This window comes from Scatophagus argus, chromosome 6, assembly GCF_020382885.2.
Source record: "Scatophagus argus isolate fScaArg1 chromosome 6, fScaArg1.pri, whole genome shotgun sequence".
Lineage (NCBI taxonomy): Eukaryota > Metazoa > Chordata > Actinopteri > Scatophagidae > Scatophagus > Scatophagus argus.
The window spans coordinates 8317350-8337985 of NC_058498.1; the positions used below are offsets into that span (position 1 = coordinate 8317350).

At 41.7% G+C, this 20636-nt stretch overlaps 2 protein-coding genes across 3 annotated transcripts; one reads left to right on the top strand and one right to left on the bottom strand.

Moving 5' to 3' along the window:
- The first annotated feature begins 1266 nt into the window (after nucleotides 1–1266).
- On the top strand, nucleotides 1267–4237 carry LOC124060532 (angiopoietin-related protein 4-like). The gene is made up of 7 exons (XM_046391632.1): nucleotides 1267–1808; nucleotides 2019–2129; nucleotides 2268–2355; nucleotides 2902–3015; nucleotides 3171–3266; nucleotides 3364–3648; nucleotides 3758–4237. The coding sequence occupies exons 1-7, from the start codon at nucleotides 1335–1337 to the stop codon at nucleotides 3937–3939; spliced, it is 1350 nt and encodes a 449-aa protein (XP_046247588.1). The 5' UTR covers nucleotides 1267–1334; the 3' UTR covers nucleotides 3940–4237.
- Nucleotides 4238–5621: 1384 nt separating this feature from the next.
- LOC124060529 (dipeptidyl peptidase 9-like) lies at nucleotides 5622–20085 on the bottom strand. Of its 2 annotated transcripts, none has more exons than XM_046391622.1 (21): nucleotides 19902–20085; nucleotides 18324–18414; nucleotides 17119–17363; nucleotides 15810–15922; nucleotides 15238–15411; nucleotides 14082–14250; nucleotides 13876–13986; nucleotides 13479–13607; nucleotides 12925–12986; nucleotides 12729–12829; nucleotides 12421–12598; nucleotides 12134–12293; nucleotides 11686–11765; nucleotides 10345–10515; nucleotides 9858–9993; nucleotides 9560–9705; nucleotides 9051–9197; nucleotides 8001–8153; nucleotides 7546–7688; nucleotides 7260–7371; nucleotides 5622–6827 (listed from the first exon to the last, which is right to left on the bottom strand). In XM_046391622.1, exons 2-21 carry the CDS (start codon nucleotides 18377–18379, stop codon nucleotides 6735–6737), a joined length of 2679 nt encoding a protein of 892 aa, XP_046247578.1. In that variant the 5' UTR covers nucleotides 18380–18414; nucleotides 19902–20085; the 3' UTR covers nucleotides 5622–6734. The 2 variants fall into 2 exon arrangements, with proteins under 2 accessions (XP_046247578.1, XP_046247577.1); XM_046391621.1 differs by having other exon boundaries at nucleotides 14067–14250.
- Between the last annotated feature and the right edge of the window lie 551 nt (nucleotides 20086–20636).

Here is a 20636-nt window from a genome sequence, read left to right on the forward strand (position 1 = left end):
TCTTTAAATTGTTTGTTACAACCGACCGGCCGAAACCAACAACATATTCACTTTACTATCACGTGACACAAAGAAAAGCAGCACATCCTCATAATGTGGGAGCTGGACATGGAAAATGTTTGGCATTTTTGGTTGAAAAGTATCAATGAAGCAGTAAGTTATGACACTGAAGAATGTGGCGTTCCGCTTTCGATGTTACAGACGCGCTGTGTCTGAGTAAAACAGTTCTCAGAAACGCTGATATAATGTCAGAGAGCCATGATTTGAAAATGAACTACATGTGTGTTTCACTGGCATCTGCACCTCATCAGTACACCACGTGCCTTGTGTCTGAGAGTGTGTGTGTCTGAGAGTGTGTGTGTCTGAGAGTGTGTGTGTCTGAGAGTGTGTGTGTGTCATTGCTGGATTTTGTTGTCAGGAATGAGTGTAAAAAAGGCCTGAGGGTTGAACTTTCCCCTACTTCTCACACTGACTCTTTGAATGTTCTCCCGCATTCCTGGTCCACATTGAAGACCTGACTGGAAGATAAACAGCAACACCCAGCTGTCAGGAGGCAACTCATTATCTCATTCTTCACGATTGCACCAGCACACTTGTTATCTGCACTTTGACACACACAAATCTGGGTGTTTGCCTTTTTGGATGAACCAAATAGAAACAGAGGAAACTCTGCCCATAATAAAATCTACATGTCCACAGTGTGTTGTGGATGTAAAACTGGGTTTTTTAGGGGTGAAAAACACAAGCTAAAGTTGGACGTATACAAAAGAAGCCTGTGACACGATTATTCTGTTATATAGGGTTAATTTGACAGTGAAAAGTTAATAAGTAATTAATTGATTAGCACTAGAGATATTTAACAAATTTTTCTAATATTTACTGGTTCCAATGTGAACATCAGTTTAATGAGAAAACATTTAACAGATTAATTGATAATTAAAATAAATAAGATAATAAATGCAGTTCTAAATGGCAAAAACAAGGTGCAAGAAATTTATGTCAAAATTTGACTTATTTAACCAACTACGATGAACTGGACAAAAATCAGATGCAGACTTGCTAAGTTCTTTAAAATACTTGAAAATACTACTGCTGTGCCTTCCAGGGTTTAATCAGTAATTCAGATCAATGATTGCATCATGGTCCAAGTCCCAAGAAGGGCGACCTCGATGAAAGAGTCTCCACACCCCCATTCCCTCTTCATCCCCACCTCCAAGCTCTAACAGCCAATCAGGGCAGCCCCTTAGCTATAAAAGCCCTCACAATACCATTCAGCAGCAGACAACAGAGACATCAGAAGCAGCTCAGACAACAGACCCTCAGCAGAGACAAAGATGAAAACGCCGCAGCTTCTCGTCCTCCTGGTAACCATTCTGGTGCACGTGGCAGCCGGTTTCCCCGCTGACAGAGCTCTGCCGGGCCGGTCCAAGCACGCCTCCTGGGACGACGTGAACGTGGTGGCTCACGGCCTCCTGCAGCTGGGCCAGGGTCTGAAGGAGCACGTGGACAAGTCCAAAGTCCAGATGAGGGACGTCAGTGGCAAACTGAAAGCCTTAAACGGCACGGTGGCTGAGCTGGAGAGGAAGCAGCAGGAGCAAGATGAAGCTCTGAAGGAGAGAAGCAAAGAGGTGGAGCGCGGGGAGAGGCTGGTGGCAGAGCTGGCGGAGGAGGTGGAGGCGAAGATGGAGGAGGTGAAGAAACAGAGCGAGGACATCCACACCAGGATGAACAGACTAGAGGAGAAGGTGGACAAGGTGCAAAGTTGGGACAACAACAACAGCGATCACACAGGAGTCCCATTCATCCAGGTGAGAGAAAGATTTTCATGTTGTCATTTAAGCTTTAAAGAAAATAAAAGTCGTGTGTGTGTGTGTTTGTTCTTCAACCAGACAGACATGAGCTGAAAGCCTCTGAAAGCAAAAACTAATCTTACAGCTGTGTTGTAAAAATGTTTCCCAGCTAATTGGAGACGGACGGATCCTGTGAGACTAATGTTTTATTTTTCTTTCCGTTTGCAGAGGCTGGTGGCGGCTCAGAACAAACGCATCGATCAGCTGGTGGAGAAAATCAAGCAGCAGCAAGACAAACTGGAGAAGCAGAGCGTGCACCTGCAAGCTCTGCAGAGCAAGGTGAGTTACACCCCATCGGAAACAGAAATGACAGTAAAGAGCAAACCTGTCAGCTGCAGGATGACGGCGCGAAAAAGATTCATTTCCCGTGTAGAGACAAAAGTGATGATGTGAGTCTGCTGGTCTGTGATCCTCCAGGTTGCACATAAGAGAGTAAAATCACACAGACGGAGAGACGAGGAGACGGTGCTGAGGGGAGAAGCAGAGCACAGCAAAAACCTGTCAGGTAAGAGAACAAGCTGTTCAAAAGTCACCGAAGTCGCAATGTGGCGAAGGAAAACAAATCCAAACGAGCCAGCTGTTGTGAGAGGTTTGGCCTTAATCAGTAACTGCAGAGTTAAAGCTCACCTCCGACGCTCAGCAGATTTTAAAACGTCACTCAGAAGCAAGAAAGCTCTGCCCTCATTTCCTTTTACTGGCCGTTCCTCCTTAAGCACTCAGACATGTAAACAAACCTTCTCCTCCTCTAATCCACACAACTTATTTTTGAGGTGAAACGTGAATGCCTGGAAAAAAAAGCACACGTCTGCAGATGATGTTAAATAAAATAGTTGTGACACAAGTGCAACAGAAAAGTTCAACTTTGCACGTGAATTTATACCACTCGACTCGCTGGTAGAGCGGCTCTTGTGCAGTCCAAAGATCAGCTTCTAAAACACGCATACTGTAATGTATGTTGGTAGGACACACTAAGCTTTGCTCCTTGAAAGATAAAACCCGAACCCACCGTCTGAGTCTGATCAGGGTCTTGTTGTGTTTTGGTTTTCCTCAGGTTTGGCCAGAGACTGTCACGATCTGTTTGTGCAAGGGCAGCGAGCCAGCGGCATCTACACAATCCAGCCAGAGAGCTCGCAGCCATTCAACGTCCTCTGTGACATGACTTCAGGTGAGGCGAACAGGAACTCAGGTCCTCTGGTCTGAACTGTAAAAAAAAAACCCCAAAACATTAAGACAGGAGAGGATATCAGCGTCGCTCAGTATTGTCTTGAGAAACTCGTTTTGTCGAGCCTCTTTAGTTAAACATTTCCTCCCTCTCTGCAGAAGGTGGATGGACGATCATCCAGAAACGTCACGATGGATCCCAGAAGTTCAATCTGCTGTGGGAAAGCTACAAGAGAGGCTTCGGCAGCCTGAATGGTGAGTACAAAGGAAAAGAGCTGAAAAAGTCCAGCAAAATATTTGCATCGCTAAACCTCAGTAGGAAGATTAACCCGAACATTTCTCTTCTCTCCAGGTGAGTTTTGGTTGGGCTTGGAGAACATCCACTCCCTCTCCAAACAAGGCCAGCACGTGCTGCAGGTCGAGCTCTCTGATTGGTCGGGACAGCAGAGGTCTGCAGCTCGTTATCGATTCCAGCTCGATGGAGAAGAGGAGAAGTTCACTCTCCACCTGGAGGAGGAGCCTTCATCTGGAGTTCAGGAGAGCATAATGACGACAGGAGCTTCTGGTCTTCCTTTTTCCACGGCCGACAGAGACAACGATCTCGCCGCAGAGGTCAACTGCGCCGAACTGCTGTCAGGTACGACTGCTTCACCGAACACATGCAATCAATGAAAAACTGTGTGTCCATGGCTTCACACCAGGCAGTGTTAGAAACAGTCTTATAAATAAAACCCCTTTTGTTGCAGGCGGTTGGTGGTTCAGCAGCTGTGGTGAGTTGAACCTGAACGGCAGATATCCCAGAGGGCCGAGCATGCTCAGACGAAAGCAGCACAGACGACATGGGATGTTTTGGACGTCCACAAACGGACAAAACCACTTAGTGAAGACCACTCTGCTGAAGATCGCACCCGCCACAGTAAAGCAATAAGCACATCAGTCTTAACAAGCAGCACAGGACCAAAGACCACAGTGTCAGCTGAATGAATGATGTGCTGATGATTCACTGGATCGCCATATTTCTATGCCGTGCTATATGACAACTCGTTGTCTCAGTCATATTGACTTTGTGACTTTATTCCCTTTGTAAGGGTCTTATTTTCCTAACCTTATTGTTTAGTACCTGTTGTGTATGTGTTTTAAATACTTAAACTATTGCTTTCAACATTTATACACTTTTTTTTATATTTGGTTCATGTGGAGTAAATAAAGTTTTTTTTAAGGTTGAATGAATCCTGGTTCTTTGTTCGTGCTTGCAGGCGTGTACAGTGTGCAAACAAAATCAAAGTAAAGCAAGTTTCATGCACGGCAGCTTTCAGTGAGAACAGTCTTCAGGGGTTCTGTGAAGACGATCAGACGTCCACTGAGTTCTCTGACATGTTTTAATTCATCATGAGTCTAATAAAAATTACACCACAAACTTGATAGATGTAATACCTGACCACAGAGTGACTCAAATGTCAGCTACACGGCAATGCGAGTATAAACTGATGTGAGTCTGCACTACTGGAAATCTGAGGCTTTGTATGCTCTTTTCAGATTGTTTCTCTGACTGGAGAAAATGTGTTTTGTTCAAAGTGAGTCCTCTGTCACAACATGCTGTAATCAAACATTCATTATCATGTGAACTAACATCTCACATGTTGAGAAAACTAACATAGAAGTCATGTTTAGTGTTTGTTGCACCGAAACTAACAGATCGCACGTTTATGAGGTGACGCGGTATAGTTTCCATGGGGATTTAGATCACCATCTTGATTTTCAATTAATGGCTGTCCATGGCCTACATCTTATTTTTTGACGTGATGAGTCTCAGACGGTTGACCGGGGTCTGTTTGGTACTGCTGCCGGGGGGCAAAATTGTATGAGAGAAAGCAGAGTAGAAACAGAAGGTGGGTAATTTAACACGCTGTGATTGTGATAGGTCGCGCAGGGTCATGTTCAGGTCCCTTATTACTGGCGTCAGTTTTCTCACTGCCCATAATGTGAATATAGTGCAAAGGAAGTGTGGGGTCATACTTCCTACAGTACCTATGTTCCCTGAAGGCAACGTGATACAGGATGCTCCTCGGCCTTCTTTGTTATGCTGTCGCTCATGATGCCACGCCAGATCCGGGCCACAAGTTTGAACCTGAAAAGATCAGACCTGAAAGTGAATGAAAGATCTGAAAGCGAAAAATGCATATGAAAGTGGAAACTGTCCAAATGGTAATAGTAATGAAACTTTTGGCCCTGATCTGCCTCTGAAGGCCACCTGCTGAGGAAAATGGTAGAAATCCCCACGTGTTCAAATGAATCGACACCAACAAACTTCCGAATGAAAACACTTCTCGTTTTTCTTCTGTGCCGGTTGGACTGCAACATTACAGGAAATATTTTAAGAGGACGAAACTCTTTAGTATTACGTGTCTCACTCCTCCTGACGAAAGATTTGCATTTTGCCACTGAATCTCCTGTATTCACGGAGGTTGATTTAAATGGTTTATATTCTAATTTCATCACTTTAATCCTTTTATTTATCGACCAGCTGTCTCAACCTCTGTTATTTTTACGCATCTAAAATTAATTAAAAAAAAACTGATACATTTCATTTGGTAACAAGACTTTGAAAAGGATTGTTCACTTCTGTTTATTTCTTCAGTATCTGAGAGTACATTTAACCATGAACAGTCTATGATAGCTCATCTCACAAATGGTCATCAGTAACACGTGTTACAAGGCATTTTACTGACAATTTCCCTGATGTTTACGATTAGGCACTCTTTAACTCTTGCAAGTCACCTCTTGTGTCTTACATCTTCTTTCACGTCACTTTGTTGGCACCGACATTTAAAATGTGCAAAAGTCCTCAGCAGCAGAAAAATGAGAAGCTCCCCAAAAAATTAAAGCAAGCGAGAGAAACAGTGACAAGTCAGGCTACATGTTTCCACCATTTATGAATGCATAAAGAATCCATAAAAAATATTTTTTTAATGCACAATAAAAATGTGGCACATCACATAAAAAGTCATCTTTGACAGCACATGAGCGCACAGTCTCAAAGCAAGAAAGTGTACAGAGTATACAACACAGGGGGTTAAGAGCTCACTTGTCTGCTCTTGAAGAGCTTTAGGTTTACTGATTTCACTCCAGAATTTATTCACAGACACGGACAAATGACGACTTCACCAGCTGGATCTCAGGAAAAACAAAACAAAGTGAAAGTTCAATATAAAACAGCAGGTCCACTTCACAGCAGGTCCACCTCTGTACTAGTTGCATTGTTGGCATGTGTTAACGGTGCGACAAGAAGCATTTTAATTAGTGTCATCGTTTTTGTTGTTGTTTTTTTTTTGTTTTTTTTGCCATTACCACAAAAGTTTCATCTGTGTTTGATCTGGATGAACTGCGCCCTCTGCTGGTGCTAAAGTTTAATTGCGATCCAGAAGCTTTTCCCCTGCTCAGAGTGTAAAGACAACAAGGAGGGAGGGTCTGGTTTATGGCGATTACACTGAAATCTGAATATTAATCTTGTAGTTATCTGACAATGCTAAAATGCTTCTGAACTGTTAAGACTGACAAACAACTCTTGAGGTGTATAAAGATTTGGCATAGCTTGATTTTAACATAAAAGTGAATGAAAGAGAAGGTGATGCAGGTTTAAAATAAATGGTGGGATGGGAAGGAGGAGACAAAGAGAGGAGGGCAAAGAGTGAGGAAGTGAAGGTCAGCGTGCAGGAACGTGAATCAGAGGTTCTGCTGGAGGAAGTGCAGCAGCGTAATCTCATAATGTTCCCCAGACTCTGGACATCGGATGCTGTGTCGCTCGTTGGGATAAACCTGGAAAAATCAGAAACCCCCACAAAACATGTTGAATCACAGTGGGATTATCTGGGATCTTATTTATATGAGGCACGATGTGTGTCTAGTGAAGGCAAATCTGTAGATGAACACAGTCTCCAGGTTTATAGATTTACTTTTATTGATTACTGGTAAATTATCAGATCAGATTCACACCTTAGTTGTTGATGTCTTGGTTTAGTTTATTAAGTAATGAAGAGGCCCAAACAAGAAAAAGACTCAACATTACAGGATGCTTTGCTTGTTCCAAAATCATTTTAAATAAATGTGCTGCGTAATAACACCGACTGAGTTTTGACCTCTTATGACCTCTTCACACTTCGCATTAGTTTATAAAAAAAAAAACCCATCCAGACTGAGTTTCACATCGTCATCACACTAAAGTCGGTTTATACGAGTAAATCCTCCTACCTGCAGGTTGTATGGCTTTCCCGCCCGGATGAGTTGAGACACCAGGAAGTTTGTGTGGAAAAAGTGCACATTTTCATCTAGAAACCCGTGCAGGATCAGCAACCTGTTGGGCCTGCATTTAACAGAAAGACTTCAAGTAAGCATGCAGGAGTGAATGTGACTGATAACTGACCAAAATCAAACTGTACGCTCAGAACAGCAATTCTGGCCGTAGAAATCAGCCTTGCTGTAAGGCAGGTGGGGGACCGAAGGCTCAGGATAACATTGCATCAGACGAACAACTCACTCATTGGGGAGCTTGTCAACATGCAGGGCGACAGAACAAGCTTCATATCCCTTCGAGTTTTTGTCAGGCGTGTCCAAATATCGCTCTGTGTAGCCCGTGTCGTAGGCCATCCACAACGTCACTGGAGCTCCTGCAATGGCAACCTGGGAAAAATACAAAAAAACAACACTCTTAGTGGAGCATTTTTTTATTTCTTCTGCCAAATATCCATTCAAAAATGTAGCAAAAAGATGAGTTTAGAGTAGGATGTTTGGTAATTCCCGTCAGACTGCTGTAACGGCTACAAAAACTTATAAACAAACCAAGAAAAAAAGCTGACAAAAAAGACATCAGAGCCTGTCAATTTAAAAAAAAAAAAACTAAAAGAAATTAATAATGAAATGAAAATAGTAACTACAGTAAGTATTACATCACTCCAGTTTAGCATGCTAAGAACAAACATTAGTGGTTTTGACCTTGAAGATGTCAGGTTTGTGGATGAGGCCCATGAGGGACAGGAAGCCTCCGTACGACCAGCCATGGATGGCAACACGGCTCAGGTCCACAAACTTGTACTTGTCGGCTACGTAGTGCAAACCCTCCACCTGGTCTTCAATTTCCACCTGACCCTGATTGGAGAGGAACAGAGAGGAAAACTCACCTGGTTTTAATACCCCTTCACTGATATTTTACATGCCACAGACTACATTGGTAGAATGCTGGGATAATCAGATCACACGATCTGATTGTCTACGTTAAGGTAAAACAACATATTTGATAACCCCCCAGCTAATCTTATCAACTAGCTGTCGTTACAGTTCAACAGCAGTACATAATACAACAGGAAAAATGCAAGCCTGCAGGTAAAACGCTTACAAAAGATTATACAGTAAAACACAATGGAGCAGGAATGTCTTACTCGCCTCTACAGACCACACAAAACGCCCACGGCTCAAGTAACCGAAACTCAACTTTTGTGTTGGATGTCATCTGTATGAACGCTACACAGAGTGTGCAACATTCATACACAAGAGTGTGTGTTCCGGTGAGCAAAACCAGAACATTTCTGAGGAAAACACCAAGACAGTTTACATCACATCCAGTACGTTTTACTTCCCAGCTTCAGTAAACGTGTCCAAGATGTGAGTCAATACTTGAGAATTAATCTACGCTTTTGGTCCATCATGGAACATTATGGAATGGTAATTTAAATGGAAGTGGTAGATAATCAATTATCTAATATGCTGTTTTAGCTTGAAATGCCCCCCCGGATTGTCACTATCCACTGTCTTTTCAGCTGCTGAACAATTGGGAAGTGAAGAAATGAAGCATTTGAGCTTCTCATTCAGAGAGGGAGATCAGAGAAAAATGTCAGCTGTGGTCTATTGGTCACAAATTTTAAAAAAGTGTAATGTATAAAACAACACAGCTATAACACACCGGGATCCATCAGTAAATTTTAATGTCCGTTTATCTTTTTCATTCTCAGTTCCTGAAGCGGACAGATGATTTTTGTTCTGATTTACCATTTTGTCCTTCACAGCTCCTTCGAACTTCAGTCCCCGCTGACAGGAGCCCCGCCCATCGATGACCAGCACGGCGTAGCCCAGAGACGCCAGCGTGTTCAGCCGCAGGTACTTCACTCCTTTATAGGAGTTATTCACTAACTGTACCTGGAAGATAAAAATGTGTTTAACTGTCTGTTTCTTTGACAGTCTCTTGTTTGATTCTTGTTGCAGTTGGAGTAAAACCCTTAATGCTTGTGTTTGGCTGCCTTAAACCTAGGCTGCTGTACCAATACAGATGTAAACCAGAACGTTTGTGATGTTGTAAAACAGGAGTTAGAGACCAAACAAAACGCAAATGAGTAACACATTTTCCATTACAACTAAGTCATTATGTGTTTGCCTCCACTAACAAAGAGCAGAGATAACAAATCCCTGTTTTCCACTTATCACATTCTGCTTGGACAAATTCATGTGACATAAACCTTCAACATGACATGAATCTAACATAACAGCGGCGAGGAACAAACCTGCGGACCGCCATAGACAAATACAACGGTGGGATGCTTCCTGCCGGGAACCAGGTTTTGTGGTTTGTACAACATGCCGTACAGCTCGAAGCCCGACGTCCCTGTGAAGTTAAAGATCTCTGGAGGAGTGTAGTCATATGGGAGGCCTGGGGGGGGACGGAGGGGAAAGAAGTACTTTAACTCAAATCGCTGGATAGGACTGTCATCTTCAACAGGCGGCAAACCAGTAAAAAATGAAGAAATAAGCTGTGACTTCATCTGTCGTAAACAAACTGTTGAAGCGGTTGGTTTGCTCTACCTGACGACTCCATCATGCTCGCCCAGAACTGCGGCTCTTTGTGCAGCGGGTCGCTGTCTGAGCCGTTCAGCTTGTAGATGTGGACACAGGGCGCCGTGGTCAAGTTGCTGTAATGGCTGACAAACATGTCAAAGGTCTGTATGGAAGGAGAAAAATAACATGGATTAAGTGCACCGCAAACAATTTGTATTCTTGCTGTATCTGCCAAAATCTGCAGAAGACAACGACAACAAAAGAAACAAAAAACCTCAAAGCAGGACCACATGGTTGTTTTTTTTTTAAATTAAGGTTATTCTCATGGAGTTTATGAAAACTGATGCAAATGTCACTGTGTTTATTTTGAAGGTGCTAATATTTTATGGTTTGTGCCAGTATTAATATACAGTTTAATATAATTTTATGTATCTATATCCCTTGTAAACAAAAATACAAAACACACACAATCTGAATGTTGTTTGTGTGTGTGTGTGTGTGTGTGTTGGGATACCTGGCTCACGGAGCAGCTGTGAGAGAAGCCGGGTTTGGTGAGTCTAACAATTTCTCCTGGCGAGTCGTAGCTCACGACGTAGAGGTGATGTTCCAGAGGAGAGTCTTTGGTTCCCTGGAAGTAAACCAGCTTTGTTGTCTCGTCAACCCAAATCTGGGGACTGGACGAACGCTGCAAACAAACGCCACACACAGAGAACAGCTGTTTGCATGTTTTGTTAAGACGTGAACAAGAAAAGGAGATTCAACACTTTGTTTGTTTGCAGCTGGTTTCATTAATTTGTTCAGCACCATACAAAGCGGTCTTATTGCTTCCTTTGTTTGGTGAATCTCGGTTCATCCTCGCTTGTGCATAACTGAGCCTTTCAGATCGCCCTCTTCATATGCACTCATATTATCAACCGTCTATCAACCCGTCTACCTGCGGTATCTACGGTATGTTCTGAACAGGTGTTTTGTTCCCAGCCTGTTGTTGAACCTGTCCCAACTTGTCGTAAAATTCAGTATAAGCATGTATTTACAGAAACCAATCAAGCTGAAGAGGCAAAACATTAAATACACCTGAAACATAACCTTGAGCAGATACAGCAGTGGCGGGCCGTCAGGGCCAGCAAGGCCTGCTCTGCTGGCCTAAACATTATCACAAGCACTGACCTACATTTACAGCCTAAGTTCTAATATTTGTTCCAAGAAATTGTATTAATTTATTCCTAACAGTTTATTCTCTTCATTTGGTAGCATTTCTCTCGGCTGCACCGCTTCCAGTACGTGTATGTGGATGTTCGATTTTTGTCCAATCAGATTTCAGCCTCTATGTGTTGCCATGTCAGTCTAATCTGCCCAGGGCCTTCAGAATCAGTAGTGCTGACCCAGGCAATCTAGACTGTATTAGACACTGACTGTTTCTTTAACCAGTCAGATTTCAGAATCCTCGCTGTGACGTTTCCCAGGACCAGGACTATGTGACGCATCAGCTTTCTTCTGTCCTCTGATTGGTCCGTCAGAGCAAAAGTCACAGCCAGGTGCAATTAGCAGTTCTGAACTGCTCCGGTAGATGTACATGGCACAGTTGCAGTTGTAGTGTAGAGGTTTGGAGTTGTCTTAACTGTGTTTCTTGTTGTATTAACAATGTTAATTATTCAACACGCGAAATTCCTCTCTCTCTAATGCCACACCTTGTCATATTGCATTTTTGGATAGTTTGGATTGGAGCGATGTCTTTTTTATAATTGCAACTTGATAGTGGTTGTATTAAGAGATGGACTAAGTCAGGTATGTCCCCACTGAAGGCCCAGGTACCAAATGCACAGCCCGCCACTGAGATACAGTTTGTGTGTATCACCTTTGCTCCATGATTGGCCAGCACCTCCCACTCCCCGCTGGTTACCGTCACCTCCTCTTTGACCGGACATTTGAAATCATCTAGCAAGAGGTGAGAGAAGAGAAAACAAGTGGATGAGCTGATAGATCAACATTAAACGACTTAACCCTAACACAACCAGTTTTCCATTGCACGTTTTAACTACTTTTAAAAGTTAAAGTGAGTTAAAGATTTGTTTACAATAAATAAAAATGAAACTAGTCAGGAAAACAAAAAAATACAACAGATGGGCAACAACTTGAGACTAAACTGAAACTGACTTAACTGAGCAATCAGAGATGAACTGACTATAACCTGTTCACACCTGTGTCATTTTTATTTTAAAATTAAAATATTAATTTTTAAAAAATTTATTGAATAAAGTAATGATACTATGAACTATGAAGCCTGTGCTCGTTGATCGTGTTACCTTCAGAGTGCATGTAGCCTTTGGCCCAGTCGTAGCTGCCCCGCTGTAACACAGACGTGATCTTGTACAGGTGGCAGAAGCCTGTTTTTGACTCATTTACGATTAAGAAGGTGATCTCATCATCACTGGTTTGGATGAACGGATGGAAGATGTCATGGACCTGAGAGACAAATAAAGGGTCAGGATGGCTTTTTTCCCCCTTACTAAAATCAAAATATTTAACATCAACTCATCAGCATGAATCATAAAGTGAGGCTGCAACAGAAAGATGTGGTGCTGGGCCTCACATTGATCCAGATGTCGCTGGTCTCCTGATAGATGACGAAGGGCTGGACTCTGTCTCCGAGGGCCTCCAAGCTCTTTAGCCTGCTGGCCTCGTCCTGATGTGCAGGGATGAAGAGCGCTGGGGGCAGCAGGACCAGCTGGAGGTGCTGCTGCCGCCGGTCCATCATGACCGCCCATGCACTGACACACAGAGAGGGAGAACTGAGCATGTGGAGTATACTGACTAACTGCCAGCCAGTTCTGGGTTTTGGAGCTTCCCGAGTTTGGAAAAGTTTAAAGGTGCTTTTAAAGTCAAAGGGAAAATTCTTACTATCGGCCGTCTTTTGTCCATCCGGCTCTGGTGACATACTCAACACCAGGGAACAGCATGGTGAAGGGAACAGGCAACTCCTTCTCCTGGGTGCTGACAATCTGAGGGAGAACAAACACCAAGGTGGCATTTGAACATCTCTCTGCAAAACCTTATAGCAAACCATTAAGTTTTGTGACACTGAACTAGCACTCACTTTGCCGAGACTGTCTGTCCTGATTTCTGCTATTTTGAGAGTAATATCAGGATTCTTGCTGCCTGGGTATAAACAAAACTGAGTTACATACCAAAATATAAACACACACGAAACCTTTCTGATAATAACAGAAGTTTGGAGAAGTAATGTAAGCCATTAAAAATATTATGCTGTACTGACTCTGCTCCCCTGTGGAGTTTCTGGCCCCCAACTGGCGCACTGAAGCAGTTATCTTATAAGTGGGTCCATATTTTGTTGGTTTGCACCAACACAGGTTTCAAAAAGTTTAAACAATTGACTTTGCAAATGTTTAAAGAGGAAAAAGATGCATTCAACACCTTTTGTTAGATCTCAAAAACACACACAGGGGGTTCTGTGTTGAATAATATGCAAATTAAATCAAATTTTCACACCTTAAACTGAACTTTCTTGTTCAAAAGTACTTTCTAATCATACAAACGAAAAACAAAAAAGAACATTAAACAATAAATACATTACATAACTCATAGATAAATAAATCAAAAGCATGTGCGTGTATGTGTGCTTCTGTATACCTGCGCGTGGGTATCTGTAGACATCAGTCTTGCGCTCCTCCAGAGCCGGAGACGGAACGTGAATGATCTCGACCTCGGACTCGTCCACCTCCTCATACAGAATCTGCAGAGTCTTACCACCATCCGATTCTGAACCAGAGAGAGAGAAACCACTAAAATCAGCAAAAGGCTACGCAGGTAACATCACTGGTATTATTACAACTGGTTTGTTAAAGATCCCATTTTGTCTTTGCTTTAAGCCACTCTTGTTATCTATGTTATGTTGATCTCTAATAAAAAATCTTCACTTGGAGACTGCTGATATTATTATTAGAATGGTTGTTGAGAAGGCTTCTTGCTAAAAAAAATAAAAAAATAAAACTAAAAACCTGACAACACTTTTTAATCACTGACTCACCTTCATGAGCAGCTGGCGACCACCAGTAGCCAGTGAAGCGGTCAAACTCCTCCTGTGTGACAAAAGTGGCTACACCAGCAGATTTAGTATCCTCTTTTGGGTTATCAATACCTGAAATACATAAATAAATACAGAGAAAAGTAAAAACAATGCAGAAAAAAAACGCAAAGTACCAGGAAAAAGCATCTTACCGTCTTGATCCTGACCTTTGTGGCAGAAGGTGAGCCTCCTCTCTTCGCTCGTCTGAATGCTGGTCACCCAAATGTCGTTGTTGTTGATGAAGCCGATAAAGTTGGGGTCCCCCGGGCAAATCTTGGGGTCCATGCGTGTGCCTGAACTCTGGCTTTTAATCTCCACAGGCTGCATGGGAGAAGTCTGCAGACACACACACACACACACACAGAGGATAGAGGACATCTGAGGACACAGCTGCTGTAAGTCAAGATGGAAAACACATGAACCACAATTCATTTTCTTCCCTCGAGTCTCCCAAGAAAGTGTTTTTGAAATAAATACTGATATTTTATAATTAAAAAAAATCTGACAACATATCAGTTTTAGAACTTGCTAAAAAAGCACAAGGTCCTTTCTAGTGCCAGTGTTTGGTTTGTCCTTTGTGGCCTATTGTAACAAACATGGCAGTGCAACAATGTGGACTCTGTGGAAGAGGACCTGCTCCCACAGCCTTGTTCTGAGCTAAAGATAACTGTAAGTCATTTTAAAGGAAAAAAAAGAATAATCCAAAATGTGCTGGTTACAGCTTGTGTAATGTTAGGGATCTGCTGTTTTTTGCTTTCTGTGATCTTACACTAAATATGTTTGGGTTTCAGAAGACATCTGAAGGTTTTCCTTTTAGCTATGGACAATTGTACTGCATTGTCTACTTTTCACTATTTTCTGGAAAATGTTGATTGACAGAAACAAATCAATCTAGAAAAAAAACCAATCCAGATTATGTAACAAGAGGGAAACTGTACAAGTAAACCTGTTGGTGCTCTCTGGTGGATACACTATGTATTACCAAAACACAACATATCATTTTTGCACTGAAATGATATGTTGTTTTCAGTTGACACAGATATATCTCTGTTAATATTGGCTTTAAGGCTTTAGTCTGTATCTTCTTATCCTCTGCAGCGTTGAAGGTTTCTGAAAATAAACTTAGGATACGCTAGCCGAGACACACAGTACAGCCAAATTTTAAATTTAAACAAAGCTATTCACATTCTCACTGGGAAGCTCAATCGAGGTCTAAAAGTGACTTCGGAAGTTGTAGAGGTATTGGTATATTTGGCAGCCTTATCAACCCCTGCAGGTCTTTAACTGGGAGTGAAAGTCTTACTCAACTACCCTTTAACTCACAATGAAGCTGTTATTTCCACCATCTCGGCAGTAGTACAGACTGCTGTTGGCCTGGAACAAGAAGAGGCCGCTGGGACGGTGGTAATCATAGGAGGTGATGCCAGACACCCCCAAACGTTTCCTCTCTCTCAGCAGCTCCTCCTCTCGAGAGAAGCCCCCGTGGTGAGGGCTGGCCTGAGGTCAGGGGTGACAGGAGGACACACAACGTGACAATGCTGGCCGAGCGGGGTCAATGTCAAAGAGTTTGTTCAGGGCATGGAAAAAAAACAAACGGTAAGAAAACATTACCATACTAAATTCAAGAGCGAGAGGCCATGTACCAATAAACAGAAACACTAGTCTTCTGTCCCTTCAACGGCAGAGTCTAACAGACAGCAATAAACATCATCTAATTTTCTCAAGAACTGAGAGCTCTTCTTTGGACTTTAGCTGGGTAAAACAACAATTTTATTTAAAAAAAATGTTTCAAAATCATCATGGAAACAAATAATTCTATAAAAATCTAATTTTGACAGGATCAATTTTATTAAAATGTCAGAGAGTGGAGGAAGAGGAGTAAAAATCCTCCTCACCTGGAAGTGATCCAGCAGCTGTTTCCACGACAAAACCAACAGAGCATCTTTGCGGACCTTCTTGGGAATGTCTGAGTAAAGCAATGCGTTTTCCCTGCTGGCGTAAGGCATTCCTGTAAGAACAGAGCGCACAGATAAAGTCAAGCAAACCTGTTGTGTTTTCCTGAGTAATTAGATTACAGTTCAGCTGAATGCACCAACAAGCTCAAGCTGTTTTGTATTTTGGTCTATCTGCCGTAACAGCGCATATAAAAACTGGTTTTGTCTTCCTCCCTGCATTATGGTTGAACAAAATGTGAAAAAAAATGCTTTTTGATTCTGACACCAAAACCTTTTAACAGAGATGCTTTCAGAAAGCTGACACATGATGACAAACACTTAAACATAGCATAAAAATAGCACAAGTAAAGAAACATAAAGTCAGTGATTTATTAATGTCATTTTAACAACAATATCCACCTTAAGTCACTTAACATCAGCTTACATTAGCCACAACACCTTACCAGTCGCAGGTGACCAAGCAGGGCTTGAACAGTAAAATCCCAGAGTGTGTTGTGTTTCTTATGAATTAAAATTTCCGTTTGTAAAACGTAGACTGTGTTATTTCTTTTTTAAAAGTTACAAAAGTCTCTCTTTAAAGTTTTAAAAAGCCACAAGCTACAACAATAGGCAGCAACAATTTCAAGGTCTAAATGTTAAAGGAGCATTTAGAGCCTGCAACAACCATTCCCTTCCCAGCATGGATGTCTGTACAGTAAACGCATGAGCAACCATACATACAAATCTTATAGACTCTATCCAGTGCACATTACACCACTTGGCTCTGGAAATAATATCACACACTTGAACGAGCTGCTTGAGACACGGCAGCAGAAAAGACAAGCCACTTTGCAGAAATTCTCTGCGTTACAGCCACAGCAGAAAAAGCAGGGAGTCGGCACAGAGCGAAATGATGTTCCCAGTTGAGCTTCACATTTTTTTCCTGCACACACTCAATAGATCCACTGCGGCTCTTTGGATATCAAATGAGCTTGAAAATAGTTTCAGGCTGGCAGCTGTGACTCACCAGCTGTAACCAGAGATTATTCATCGAAGCTACTGTTCAAAGCGACTGAAAGGAAGCAACTGAATCCGCAGGCCAACAAGTCAGCGCCCACCAAAAGCACCTGATCTCACCACGGGTTTATTCATTTTTGATATTAACTGTAGGAAATGTCATCATTTGGCACTCAGCATGTTTTAATTTCAGAGCCTATATGATAATTAATAAATTAATAATAAATGACAGCTTTCATGTCCTTGAGCTCACCAAGGTAGTAGATGCGGTGGGAGTGGGGACTGGTCTCGTCCTTCTGGATGAACTGGAAATCATGTGGTGCCTTGTTGATGATCACGCCTGTGTTCTTGCGGCTTTTGTGGATGATCTTCCGCAGGCCGTCCCATGTATGCTTCTCCACCTGGAATTGAGTGGGATTCACATCCTCCATCTCCACCACCTCTGTGCTGTCCGAGAGCTCGTCCACCCCCGTCATGCCTGCCAGTGTCCCTCTAACGCTGTGGAAAAACAGTCATGGCTCAGACACATCTACAGTAACTCACAGTGGGAAATTAACACCTGTAAACGCCAAATGCAGTATAGGTATAACTGTGATTTGGAATGGTTGACTAATTGAATGACTGATTAAACTGGACTGATGGTCTAATCATATAATCTCTGTGTGTGAAGCAGGATGACCATGGTTGACTGGAAGTTGATTGGCCCACTACTTTCGTCCAGACTTAAATATCTCAACACAACTATTGGATCGACTTTGGTGACTGCTTAACGTTAACACCTTTTTTTTTTTTTCCATTTTTGCAATACTTCAGCGAATATGAGCTCAACTGCCTCAGCCTCAGCTATACTTTTTGATGCGGCAATTAGCAAATGAGAGCGTACAAACACGCTAAATTGGAATTGTGACGATGGTAATAATTACCTGCTACATATCAGCGTGGTAGTGTGATAACTTTAGCATTTAGCTCAAAGCAAAGAAGTGGCAAAGTACTCTAATAATGGTAATAATAATAGTAATAGTTATGATAATAATAATGACGTTTCTGCACAATACATATTAAAGAAAATCAGTCGTCTACAAGCACATGGAATGAACCAGAACAAAATACCAAACAATGAAGCAAAAGTAAAATAAAAAAAAAACACATATTAGAACTAAAGTAAGACAAACAGATGACATTTTTAAAGAGTTTCGTAATTTAAAACCGACACTGATTCTGCAAGCTCTCAGTCACATTTTTCCAGCACTACTGAAATGTCAAGTAACTGATTTTGCCCTTCAAATCATTGCTGATTTATATATATATATATATATATATATATATATATATATATATATATATATAAATCTTTTTTGGTCGCAGACATGACAGAAAACCTTTGCTTGGACTAAAATGTTTCAAGTAATCATTCAAAATGAATGAAAACAAAAACAAAATATGATTCAGACAGCATACCTTTCCAGGCCGTCGTCTGTTTTGTCTTCAGTTTTCAGCCTCTTTACTCTGTGCATTAACTGTTCGACGACCCTGAACCAGACCTGACACCCTGTGGGAAAGCAGGTAAGCACAGGAGAAATGAAGAGGTTAGTTCCGAGTTCATGACAACTCCAGAGCGTTTACATGGCAACACCTGATCTAACTGACAATTAAATCATCTAGCCAGGACTGCGAAAAACTAGACCATGCCCTAAGCTAGGCTCACATGCTATCAACAGTGAAACTGTTACTGAGGTGACGGCCACGGTCGGGGAAGACGTCTGTGCGCTGCTTCATCATGGAGCTGCTTCCCTTCAGCCGACAAACTGCCGCCCTGCCAGCTGCCTTTTCTTGAGACGAGTCTCACTGAGTGGGACTCAGCTGCATGACACTGACACTTCAACGTTCGTGTCATTACAGTGTCAAATGTTACACAGTTACTCCACATTTTACGGCAGGCTGTACACCGTAGGCTGTTCTGCTGCCAGAACGAAGTGCAAATTCTACACATGTTCATTCCCAGAAAACATGACAGCAGCTCGCTTCGCCAGTTCTTCTCCCAGGTCACGTGAATGTCATCCACTGATAAAGGCCGTGAATGATGTTAAAAAGAAAATTTCTTGTTGTGGTCTTTGAGTTTTTAATTAATTTATTTTTTTCTTTCAAGTGACTACATCATCTGTTTGTTTCCCCAAATAGAAATCAATCTATTGCTTCATTGCATCTGCACTGAAACAACATTGTTGCTTGGTGTCTTTAAAATCTGAAAATAATTCATTATCACCATTAACTATCATTAAGCTGTTACCATCACAAAAAATCACAATTTTTATTCATTTTAATATTTCACGATATGAGCAATTTGAATTTTGTTTTGCTTGTACTACAGTGACTACACTACCCTTTACCCAGTTAAGTAGAAAACACAAAACCGTTTAAATTGAAAGCAAAAAATGCAAGTCACTGAATTGGATGCAGGCTGAATGCCCTTTGGTAAAGTTTATTCTTCTGAACCCAACAGTTGTTGCTCTGTCTACTTTATATTTTTATCTGTATTACATAACTTTGCAGACTCTACACATTTGTCTGGTTTAGGTCTTATTTTGCTGTTATTACTGTTGATGAACGACTTCAACAACTTCTACTGACATAATGGGGAATATTTTATCATGAACCCATCAAATATAAAAGCCCACATATCGGTACATAACACACATCTCGGATGTCATCCTCTTACTTCGTACATGTTGTATGTTTTCACACATCCATGTAAGAAATAAAGTTGCGTTTTAGTTTCCCTTTTGACAGCTCATGAGGCTAGACGGTCGACAAAACGACCGCCAGCGTCGCCTCAGGCAGATAACATCTGGCTAAGTGTGCCCTCACCACCAGACCTGACAAACCCTCATGACACAATAATTAAACCCCTCTGTGTATACTCAACTGGAGCTAACCAGTTAGCCGCCCAGACTGGCGACTCATTAGCCAGCGCACCAACACAGCACATCTACACAGAAACACATCAAAACAGTGAAAACTCGCTCGCTTTTAGCTTACACTTTCTGCCCCCCAAAACCTTGAAAGCTTTTCTCCTCTTGTCGATAAAACGTCAGTGTTGAAAACAGCGGTCAGTGCCTGAATGAATCACAGAAGTCAACCAATCTCCACAGACTACACAGTTAGCTTAATGCTAACAACGCGGAAATATATTCAGGAATCAACCGTTGAGAAATCACAACCTGTAACCCGGATGTGATCCGTTAACTTTGTATCAGCCCATTCGGTAAATTTATTTGCATCAGCACATATTATCTCTTTCACCCGTAAGCAGAAGAATGAAACCATATTCATTTTTATATATATGTACATATATTTGAAAACTCTAGTTTCCTCTATAAATTTCTTTAAAGGCATCTGAACGCTAGGAGCATTTGGTGAAAAAGTACCAATGATTCCTTTCAGCTTCTTCAAGGATGCAACTGCTGTTGAATATTTTCTTTGTTATTCTTTATACTCTCTAGTAGTCAATCAACAGTTTTGAAATATCAAACAGTGATATTACTGTCTTTGGGAGCCATCTCCATCGCTGACATCACAAAAATTTCCTCTCGTATGATCAATAGTCAAGATATTAATTTTAAAATGACTTTAGCCAGACAGTAGCTGCGTACTGTCACCTTGTAGATGCTGGAACCACAGATTTTGTTTATTTGTGGCACCTTTACTTGACAAGTGACTTAAACGAAAAAAAAAAATCAATCTACTAATTATCATTGTCATAAGAATGAACTG

Coding starts and splice junctions, on each gene's coding strand:
- LOC124060532 (XM_046391632.1), top strand. CDS start 1,335: ATGAAAACGCCGCAGCTTCTCGTCCTCCTGGTAACCATTCTGGTGCAC. Junction 1,809..2,018: donor CAGGAGTCCCATTCATCCAG/GTGAGAGAAAGA, acceptor TTCCGTTTGCAG/AGGCTGGTGGCGGCTCAGAA. Junction 3,267..3,363: donor AGGCTTCGGCAGCCTGAATG/GTGAGTACAAAG, acceptor TCTTCTCTCCAG/GTGAGTTTTGGTTGGGCTTG.
- LOC124060529 (XM_046391621.1), bottom strand. CDS start 18,379: ATGCACAGAGTAAAGAGGCTGAAAACTGAAGACAAAACAGACGACGGC. Junction 8,154..9,050: donor GAGCTGTGAAGGACAAAATG/GTAAATCAGAAC, acceptor CTCTCCAATCAG/GGTCAGGTGGAAATTGAAGA. Junction 7,689..8,000: donor ACAAACCTGACATCTTCAAG/GTCAAAACCACT, acceptor TATTTTTCCCAG/GTTGCCATTGCAGGAGCTCC.